Raw genomic sequence first — 11,173 nt, forward strand, 5'->3', positions numbered from 1 at the left:
AATTGAATATATCAAAATTTGAACTTTTTAATTTTTTTTATTTTTCACCTAGTATTTAAAATTTCGCCCTGATTAATCCAGATCTAACCTCGAGTCGGGCACTTGGTTATTGTGGGTGAGTCTTTCAATGCATGTACTAGATTTCGAACTTTGAGACTTGCTTAAACGAATCTGAGCCACTTACCATTTTGACCAATCTTTGTTGGTATATTTGAAAAAGTTTTATTATATTATTTTTGGAACAAACCCACTAAGGAGTCAATAAAAAATAGCCAACTTCACCTAATTAAGAAATAATTATTGGGTCCCAACCAAATGAACCTAATTAAATCTGCATTGATCAGCACTAGGATACCAACTACCGAGTATCAACAACTAAAGTAAAGTAATAATGGAAGGTGAAAACATGATAAATCATTAACAACTTTATCTCACATCAATATGTTGAAACTCATTTGTTGCCATCGTAGAACAAGGCATTGATACCTTTTAGAACAAGTAATCATAGGCAATAATGTCCCAGAAAAAAATACATTATGCAAAAAAATACATTATAGAAAAGCAAAACCAAGTCAACGGAGCAGAGGCGAGCAGTGAGCTATACTCAGCTATGTAAGGCAGGGTAGTTATGGCACGATGGCTCAAGGGCAGGGTAGAAAAGGCACGACAACACGAGGCAGGGAGAGCATACAATAGAGACATGATTATTAAAGCGACATATCATTGGGAGGGTGAGCAAGGAGAGAAAGGTGAGGGAAAATAAGAGAAAGAATTTCGATATGAGCTTTTGTGTGTGGTGGAGAAAAATTAAAGTGTGGCGTATGGTAGAAGTAGATTATAGTTGGGAAATTGGGTAAGGTTACATTGGGAGGGGTAGTTTGAAACTTTTGAATAGTTTTCTAGAGTTTTGATATTTTTATCAACCGAAACCCATCTTTCATGAGTACAACTTGAGTTTAGTTTTTTATGAATAAATTTGTCTGCATCTAAATATTTTCATGATAAGAAATGATTATTTATTCATCCACTATTCTTTCGAAATTACATTTTTATCCCTTTTTACTTCTTTTTCCTTTGTCTCAACAATATAATTTCATCCATTACCACCAATCACTCACCACTGCCGATCATTCACTCATTCCCGCTGGTCGATTGATAAACCCCATTTTGAGGGCTTATCTTGTATCGATTTCAGGGGTTTTATCAATGATTCCACACGCTTTTCATATGAAAATACAAGACTTTGTGTTCCTTTCCTAACTTTTGCCTCATGGATGAAAACATGCTTATTTTGCACTAAAATTAGATATATTTCTAATCTTCTCTTGGTGCCATTCGATGCCGTGACCTGTGTGTTAAGTGGTTTCAGAATATAGGGCAGGGATGAACCGGAAGAGAGAAGGAGAATGGGCGCGAAGGAAAGGAGCATGAGAAATTGAGCTTTGGAAACTTCAGCAAGGGCGCGTGCGCGTACTTGGCGCGCCTGCGTGGATTGCGCAGCTAGAAGTCAAAGCCAGAAGCCAAGCCACGAGCCGGCTTGTGTAGCGGCTAGGCCATAACCCCCGTGGGCGCACACGCGTACGCTGCACCTCCGCTCACATTGCAAGATGCCCCAGTGGCGCGCACGCGTGCTTTGCGCGTACGCGCCGATGCTCGAACATGATTTTTTTAGAAGTCACGTGACCTGGGCGTGGAGACAGTTGGAGATCTCATCTTGGGGGAAGTGCCTTGGCGGAAAGAGCTTAAGAAGACCAAGGGTTGAAGGGTTAAGGACTTTTGGCTCATTTTAGATTGGTCTAGATTTTTTTGGCTATTGTTAGTTACACTCTTGGGTAGAGAGAGAGGGAGATTCCAAGCTCTCATTAGGGTTCATCTTCATCCCTTTTCTGAATTTCCAATCATACTTTGGTGAGATCCATTGCAATTCTCAATTCACTTGTTCATGTTATAGATCTTCTTCTCCAATCTCAATTAGTGCTTGTAATTGCTCAATCCTCATAGATCCTAGATTCAACTTGTAGTTTTGGATTTATTTCAATTTCTTGAGAAGTTCATTTCCATTGTTGTTCTTTGTTAATTGTTGTTAGTTCCTTGTGCTGAAGCACTTTCAATTCTACTTCCTTCTCATTTTTTACTATGCCTTTTATCCTTGCTCGTCAATTGTTTGATAAAATGCCAACATTAGTTATGGAGTAAAAGTTTCTTACTTGGCATAGGGTTTGAGTCATTAGAAAGAGTTGAATAGTTTATGTCAATTGTTGATTTGGAATTAGAAATTGCTAATTGACTTGGAGTGCACTAAAGCTAGATTTTCCTAAGGTAAAAACTAGGATTTGTGACTCAAGTTAGTTACTCTCATTTGACTTTCCTCTATACCTAGGGGTTAACTAAATGAAGCAAGGCCTAATTGTTGTCATCATTGACGGGACTATAAGGATAGAATTTCTAATGCCAACCCTAGGCCAAGTCTTTTATAAATTGATTGCTTGTTTGCCATTTATTTTGCTAAACCTTCAAAAGAACCACAACAAGGCTTCCTAATCGATAAGATGCATGCTCTAGCAATTCAAGGGAGGACGACTCGGGGGACTAGTACTCTCGGTTATAGATTGTAGGATTGTTTGATGCGAAGTTTGAATGTCGATTAGACTATACTCACGATTATATCCATTATTGAATTCTATATCGGCATGATAAATTTTGTTTATCATCGATCACCCTAAATCTTAAATCCTAAATCTTATATTTTAAATCTTAAATTCTAAATTATAAACTTTAAATTATAAATTAGAGTAAACCATCATTTTTACCTATGAAAGTTTTGAACGTTGACAAATCTATCCACAAAAAAACGAATTGAAGTTATACCCATGAAGATAAGCTCCGTATGAGAAAACTATTTAAACACTAAAAGCTACTTAAAATGCCAAAATACTCTTTTTCGAGCCCTAATTACCCTCACCTGTTATCTCCTTCTTTGTCCTCACTGCAAATACTATAAGCAGCACAATTAATTCCATAAAACTATCAAAGACTAATTTAATCAAAGACCTCAATGTTAAAAAATTTATTTTGATTTGATAATTTTTATCATCGAGCATGTAAAGAGTATGACAACCTTCTAATATTGATTGAGAGGATCAAAAGAGACAATAATATTGGCAGTAAAGAGAGATGGTAGTGACAGGGTTGCAGAGACTGATATAGCGGCAAAGAGAATGGTTATAGTTGACGAGGGAGTGACAATAGTGGCTGAGGGTGATGCAAACAAGGCTATGACTAACTCCAACGACAAAGAATTTGTAGTAGCGGACAATAGGAGGGAGGAGGTGGATAGAGTCAGAGTTGGAGAGGAAGGAATTATAATGGCGGAGGAATAGCCAATGACAATGAAAGAGGGGTTAGGGTAGGAGCCTTCATCAATGCCAGCTCCTCCTTATCCACCTCTCATCCCACGATGGCCCCACCCAATGCATCTCAATAGGCTCTGAAATCTCCCTTTTAATCTCAAACTACTACTGCATCTCAATAGGCTCTGAAATCTCCCTTTTAATCTCAAACTACTACTTCTTCTTGTAATTAGGACTTAAGTATCTTAAACACTTCAAAGCTTTTAGGAGTTTTTAAAGGCACCTCTTCTCCTTCGTTGAGGCTATTTCGAACAAAATCAGTTTCAAGAGTGAGAATTTTTTACAATGGCATCCAACCACAGTTGATTCAGTTTTGTCAACGAGCATTGTCTTCAGTTTTTTTGTCCTTGAGGATGATTTTTTCTGAGAACTTTAAGGATGCATTTGATTTGCATTTTCATTTTCTATTTTCAGTTTTAGTATTTTCTGTTTTCTGAATTTTGTGAAAAAAGTAAAAATATGAGGTAAAAACAGAAAATAGGATTTTATTATTTTTACTATTTTTACTTTTTCCTTTACAAAATCTAGAAAACAGAAAGTACTGAAAATGAAAAAAGAAAATGAAAATGCAAACCAAATGCAACCTAAGGTTTCATCGACGAAAAAAAGGGGATGATGGTGGTAGTGGTAAAGAGAAGGAGGCGATGGTGGTGGTGGTTGTGGTGATGGTGGCACTGATGGTTGTGCTAGATGTGGATGAGAGTTGGAAATAAAAAATTTTAGTGGTGGTAAAAGGTTAGGAATTAGGGTGGGTTAGATTATTATATTAAGAAAGATAATTTGAAATTTTTGGGTAGTTATTTAGAATTTTAGATAGTTTTGTTGTATGAAATTTATTTTTCATGTGTACAATTTTAATTTTATTATTTCATAAGTAGATTTATTAAGATTTAGAGTTTTCGTGGTATCATTTATAATGTAAACGAGATATGGCCTGTCCGTGCCTATATATAGAAGTTGTTTACAGCTTAATTCCGGATCTCAGATTAATTTTGTCAACCTCTTTCTCTCTTCTTTTAATCCTTTCGTGTATGGAACCACCACTACCACTGTGATCCACCTCGGCGGACAACTCCATTACCTGTTCTACTATCATCCTCCCATGAATGTCGAACATTAGTCGCACATGCTCATCCTCTTGAAGTTGAAATAGTCGAAACCGGAAGACTCCATTTCCCATGGGTGCTAGCAACCTATACCCCACCCTACCTATCTCCCTCGCTTGTGTACCACCAAACTTGCTCAATATGAAACTCTTCAAATCCGACAACGTCTCCACACGCTGAGTGCGAAACAATATCGGATCTTGATACTCAAATGTCACCTCGTTGTCGCCATTGCTCATTCGACAATTGGGATAAACAATCACAACTATGAATGGATTGTAATTGGCCATTCAACTTTATTTTTGTGAGAAAAACGAGACAGAAAAAGAATATAAAATGTGTGTAAAAAATACCAAGAATTACACATCCTTTTATAGATGTTGAATATTTGTCTTTTATTATCTCGTTTACAATGATGTGTATATCTTATTTACATTGTAAACAAGATATACACGTATCACGCTAACGTACCATATCTAGCAAGAGAATTTAAATAAGTAAATACTAATAAAATTATTTATTTTGATAAATATTATATTGATGAATATTATATTTATTTTATTTATTAAAATAAAAAATCCGATAAAACGACACGGCACGCTGTTTCTTTCATTGATCGCATTCTTCTTGTTTGTTTTCTTACTTTCCTTTGGTTTTACAATTACTTTACTTTACTTTTTAGATTTTTCTTTTCCTTTTAATAATAAAAATAAAAATTTCCCCGTTCGGTGGCTGCGGCTTTTCCTGTGTTGCTCGCTCGCTCGCTCTCTCTCTCTCTCTCTCTCTCTCAACCCATCTTACTTTGTTCTTCCTTTCTCGTTCTTGACTGCGCAACCATGGCTTTCAGGATGGGAGGGGTAAGCTTCCTCCTTCATGCGTCTCTTATTTTTTCTTTATTTCTATTTACCCTTTTATGTATTTATTTATTTATTTTTCACTTCGTTTGACTGTGCTGCTATCAGCTCGATTTCATCCAATGTTGTCCCGTTTCCTTCTTTAAAAATAAAAAAAAAAAAGAAAAAGAAAAAAAAATTAACCTATAGATTATCTATGTCAGATGTTGGTTGTTTCATGGCTAATTGAGAATTTTGAGATTCTTGCTACTTCAATTTTTTTGGCTACTCTTTCTGCTTTAGTGATTGTTCCTAATTTTCTGTGGTGACGGTTTTTTTCTTGTTTAACAATGTGTTTTTACTTTGTCACTCTCACTGACATAGAATCTAATTCAATCGATTTTGATCTGAGCATAAACTCATTAAGATTTTACAGATGATGGTTCTCATCTATATATATATTTTTTTAATTTTTTTAATAATGTAAGTAGTTTGTGTTTTGCATTGGACCTGGAATATGAAAAGAATTTTACTTGTATTTTGGTTATAAAAATAACAGACGCTGCCCCTTTTATCAAGCTGCGTAGAGTCTTAAAGATCACTTTAGGAATGTCTTTCTTCCTGCTAAGTCCGTTGTATGGGATGTTTATCTGAATCAGTTAATCAATGGCACATGATTGCCATTTCTTATATGATGTTTTTCAAATGTAGTGCGTGTGCATCTTGTGCTTGTGCTATCTTACTAAGAAAAATGTTTTATATATTGATAAGAAAAAGGGCATTTAGGAAGTTTTTGTATCTTGTTTGGATAAACTTCTGCAGATTGAAAAATCAGATAATAATCAGTTTTCTCTCTTTCCAAGTAGCATTTTATCTAAGAGCATCTTTTGTACATTAGTTTGTAAGAATATACAGCCTTTATTCTATTAGGTAAAGCAGTAAGTTCTATAGGTGAAGTCTAATTGTGAGGGCTCATTTTGATGAATGAAATTTCTTTTTTACTATCTTTTATTTTGTGATTTTATATACTTTTAAATTTAAAATGGATTAGAAGTAACTGTAATGTGGCTTCAACGTAGGGGAATGCCTCATCTGGCATGGGCGTTGCTGAACATAGTGTAAGCACATTTCTGGAACTGCAGAGGAAGAAAGTGCACCGTTATGTGATTTTTAAAATTGACGAGAATAAGAAAGAGGTTGTGGTTGAAAAGACTGGAGGCCCTGCTGAGAGCTATGACGATTTCACCGCATCCTTGCCTGAGAACGATTGTCGATATGCTGTATACGACTTCGATTTTGTGACAGCTGAGAACTGTCAAAAGAGCAAAATCTTTTTCATTGCATGGTTAGTTACTTATCTCATGGCATAATTGCAGAAGCTGCATATTAGTTCTATAGATGTAGCTGCACTCATGTCTAAAAATTATGGAAGTCTCCTTATAAAGTTTGAAACAACTCAGAGAGGACATCATAGTCACTTTGATAACATGGACATGTCTCAAACTCTCAATGGGTAAAGTGGAAAACAAATGGTAAAATGTGCATTGAAGCATTGGTTAGAGGAATTTGTTGGTTTATCTTTTAATGTTGGAGGACTTTGTATTCTGGTATGGGATGTGAGCTGTATTTGGTAGATGATATTTTTTTTTTTTTGTTTAAATGTAGCCGACTCCACCTAGTGGGACAAGGCTTTGTTGTTGTTGTTGTTGTAAATGTGCAAGTTTTATTTTATTTTATAGGATAGAAGAATAATTTTGCCAGGGTCTATATCAAGGTATGTTTTTAGAGGTCTATATTTTATTTTATTGAACGGCAATGACTACACCTTATTGAACTGGGACGCAATATTAATGATAGAAGTATTTTCCGAAAAATCACTTTATAGTATGGATATAATTAGCAAGAGTTAGGTTTCTGTCTAGATTTATTTGCAAGTGCTAGAACTATCCATGCACATTCTGGCCTTCAACATATGTATCCTTGCAATAAAGTTGACTTAATATTCACTTATTGGCCACCTTGCTCTGATTGGCATGTCAGTCTTGAATATGCACATGTTAAAAAAATTGAAGAGTAGGTTTAGTCACCGATTTGTTCCTGTCAGCCATGAGACCCTTATTCTGACTAGTAGGTTGTTTATTCTATATTTAGTTATTTACTCTTCTCAAGATGTCTGAACTCTGGTCTCTGATGAAAATCATGTGTGATAGTTTTCTTTTATCTTTCGCAGTTTCGCTTCACGTTGAGTATTGTGTAGGCTGTTTACATGTCAACTATTTAAACCATCATCTCAACAATTTTGTCAATTTTCTTGTGACATTTTATTGGGTATTTTTTTCATTATTTTGTAAATTGGCTGTGTTCGCAAGATTCCCAGTATTAAAGAAACACCAGTTCAATGTTGAAATCCGGTTCTCTCCCATTTTGTACTTGCTTATCATTGTTATTGCTACAAAATATTTGCCTTCTATTTACTGCACTTGCATTAAAGTGGAAGAAGTGTGACTGTTGTATAATTTGGCACAATTGTTTGGCCTTTGCTTTGCTTTTGAGTTTTGTCGGCTGTTTATTTTACAGGTCCCCTTCGGTAGCTCGTATTCGCCCTAAAATGCTTTATGCAACATCGAAGGACAGGTTCAGGAGGGAGCTGAAGGGCGTCCATTACGAGATACAAGCAACGGACCCAACAGAGATGGATCTTGAAATCCTTAGAGAGCGCGCGAACTGAGCATCTACCCAAGCCTAGAGCTTGTCTTGTGTCTAGGTGATGTAGTTTAGGGTGTCTGAAGGGAATGATATTGACTAATTCCCTCAAGTCACTTTGGTCTCTGTTTGTTTTGACACAATTACTTATCAAGTAAATAATAACCTACACCTGTGAAGGCTGATTAGGGTTTCCTTTCTTAGAAACCCCCATTGCAGGGGGGAACTAGAGCTCTTCCTTTCTACTTCCATGATGCTTCTCAGGTGCAGAGTTATACATACCATTATGGATATTGAAAATTTGACTTGTACTCTATCAAAGACTTGTACTCTATTCATCATGATGGTTTTGCTTTGCTTTTAGTTCCATCCTGGAACATTTCATCTTTTTGTAAAGAGTAAATGTCTGTTTTGGTCCTTCACTATTTTTCCGAATGACAAAGTGGCCCTTCCAATTTGAAAATCCCTAACCGGTTTTTAGCTATTCAAGTAACTCATCTAAGCAATTTCTGTTATTGGTCTAAGCAGTTCTAGACACATCAGCAGGTCACCGTTTACAAGGGTTGCTTAGATCAATTACTTAAATGGTGTGGGACTGATTAGAGATTTTTGAATTGTAGAGTGCCGCTTTATCTTTTGGACAAATGGCCTGGGACTAGAAATTGTATTTATTTATATTTTAAACTATGAAGGATAAAATTATCATTTTCGAATCCTAAATATGATATTCTTTGAGCTGTATTTTATTTCAAGTCCCCTTATCTTCCAGATCAAATACGTCATGGTTTTAAATATGGATGCATGGTCAACTATTATTATTTTCCAATTGCCTATGGCTCCACCAGCATCCATTATTGCACCTTGAACCCATATGAACCTTAAATTTATTTGTCTCTTCCTCTCTGAAGTTTCATGGCATGCATCACTGAGATAATATTATCAATTTATCATCCATTGGAAGCATCGGTCCAAGGTAGTAATAACTAAAGTCATTGTTCTATGATGTGAGTAAAGAAGAATTTAATATTTGATGTACTGATAGTGTAAAATATTTTATAAAGTTAGTTAACTATATTTGTTTTTTTAGATGATTATTTATGCAATTAATGTAAAAGATTATTATTTTTGTTGACGTGATAATACGTAATTAAATGTAAGTATTTATCTTTTGAGTAAAGTATCGTTTTTGTCTCCAACGTTTGGGGTAAATCTTAAAGTTGTCCCTAACTTTCAAAATTGACTCAATGCTATCTTGTTGTTAAGGATCTGTTAATGGAATTGACGGTGGGATAAAATTGAGACGATTTTGAAACGTTAGCGACTTAAATAGGACAAAAAAATATTGGAGACAAAAACGATACATAGAAATAAATTTTGATTTTTATCCTTCAATAATATCAACTTTTTTACCGTACATAGTTATTCAATTATTTTTTTAATTACATATAAGTAAATTATACTTAATCACATTATTTTTATTCTAAATAAATTTATTTTTTCATAATTTTAGTCTTAAAAATTTTTACTCATCATACAATGTTTGTAGAATGATTAATACATAAATTTGTGGAGAAAAAAATGATACATATACAATAAAATAATGTGATTCTAGTCATTTTACAAATATTTCATGATGAGTAAAAATCTTTAAGAGTAAAATTATAAAAAAAATAAATTTATTTAGAATCAAAGTAATGTGATTAAGTGTAATTTACTTAGATGTGATTAAAAAATAATTGAATAACTATGTATCTTAAAAGATTGATATTAATGAAGGATAAAATTAAAATTTATTTCTTTGTATCGTTTTTGTTCTCAACGTTTTCGTCCTATTTAAGTCCCTAACGTTTCAAAATCATCTCAATTTTGTCCTGCCGTCAATTTCGTTAATAGATCCCTAACGCCAGGACAAAATTGTGTTAATTTAAAAAAGATTTTTTAATAGACAAAAGCTATTTCACATTTGAAAAGAATTTTAAAATATTAAAAATGTCTTTTATTTTTTTTAAAAAAATTAAGGTANTGTATCTAAATATATTTAAAATTTAATAAAAATATTTTATTTTTTTATCAAAAATACTTTTCTCGTTTAAAATAAGCCAATTCAAGCAAACACTTAAATTCACGAAGAAAATAGTTTTCATTTGAAATTGATCATTTCAGTTTTGTCCTGGCATTGCCTGCCCCATCTATTTTTTAGTTGATTTGTGTCGGCATTATTTTGTTGTAGCTTTGTTTCTCTTAGGGCTCGATTACCTTGTGTGTATTTAGTGTCTAGTGATAATTCCTAGCTCTCATTTTCTTGTCTGCATGACAAACTTGTTAAAGAAAAGACCACCAACCGACAAAATTGTTTTCCAGAAACTACTAGTCAGATTTTTTTTAATGCAAATTTTATTAGTACTATTTTCTTACAAAGTGAATTCACGTTGGGAAGACTTTTAAGTTGACGTTCAAAGAGAACTTTCAAAAGAAAAAGTTGTGTATCTAACTTAGAAAAATTAGAAAATGCAAAGTTTTTAATGCCTAAAATAAATAAATAAAATTAAGTTTTCCTTCTAGTATTTTTAACACTGCCTTTTGCAGAATCCCCACCTCCCCCAAGAATATTGAAAGTTTAACCACATATTCAAATAAAAATCTCTTTTATTTATTTTTTTGGCATGTTTTTCCATATCAAAACTTTAGGGGAACTCCCACACAGACTATCGTTGGCTCTTGGTCGACGGACGAGAGTTTACGTCTAGTGAATTAAAAATTTAGGGGCAGAACATGGCTTGTAAATTAAATTTTGTTTGGCTTCTATAGTAATCATTTCAACAATCATATTAAAGATTATATATTTGATTATTGATCTGTCGCTTATAACTCGGTAAATTGTAATGTTATAATTCGGTTACGAATATAATGTTTATCTTTGTTATCATAATTAATTGTTCACTAGTAACTGATCATAGATAGAATTTCATTTATAAAGAGAACTGCATAGACAAGAGGAGGCAAATTTTAAGATTTGAAAAGAGTAATGAGAAAATTTACTTGTATTGATTTGAACGTTTGAAAATGTTTTACAGATATCTATATTCTGTATTTTTAGTATTTCGAAGTATACTTCATCTCA

The 11,173-nt window shown here is 33.8% G+C and overlaps 2 protein-coding genes across 2 annotated transcripts in view; one reads left to right on the top strand and one right to left on the bottom strand.

Annotated features, from left to right (window-relative positions):
- Positions 1-4,806, bottom strand: part of LOC110266910 — a 9,188-nt gene extending 4,382 nt beyond the window's left edge. The window contains exon 1 of the mRNA XM_021111969.1: positions 4,492-4,806. Within this exon, the coding sequence (XP_020967628.1) occupies positions 4,492-4,806 (315 nt within the window). The remainder of the gene's footprint in view (positions 1-4,491) is intronic.
- LOC107618425 (actin-depolymerizing factor) lies at positions 5,218-8,449 on the top strand. Its single transcript, XM_016320482.2, has 3 exons — positions 5,218-5,373; positions 6,429-6,694; positions 7,927-8,449. The coding sequence occupies exons 1-3, from the start codon at positions 5,353-5,355 to the stop codon at positions 8,075-8,077; spliced, it is 438 nt and encodes a 145-aa protein (XP_016175968.1). The 5' UTR covers positions 5,218-5,352; the 3' UTR covers positions 8,078-8,449.

The sequence above is a fragment of the Arachis ipaensis genome, chromosome B09, assembly GCF_000816755.2.
Source record: "Arachis ipaensis cultivar K30076 chromosome B09, Araip1.1, whole genome shotgun sequence".
NCBI classification, from domain to species: Eukaryota; Viridiplantae; Streptophyta; class Magnoliopsida; order Fabales; family Fabaceae; genus Arachis; species Arachis ipaensis.

Excerpts from the sequence above, each read along its gene's own strand:
- LOC107618425 (XM_016320482.2), top strand. The coding sequence starts at position 5,353 with ATGGCTTTCAGGATGGGAGGG. Across the intron at positions 5,374-6,428 it reads TGGCTTTCAGGATGGGAGGG|GGGAATGCCTCATCTGGCAT; the intron begins GTAAGCTTCCTC and ends GCTTCAACGTAG. Across the intron at positions 6,695-7,926 it reads AAAATCTTTTTCATTGCATG|GTCCCCTTCGGTAGCTCGTA; the intron begins GTTAGTTACTTA and ends TTTATTTTACAG.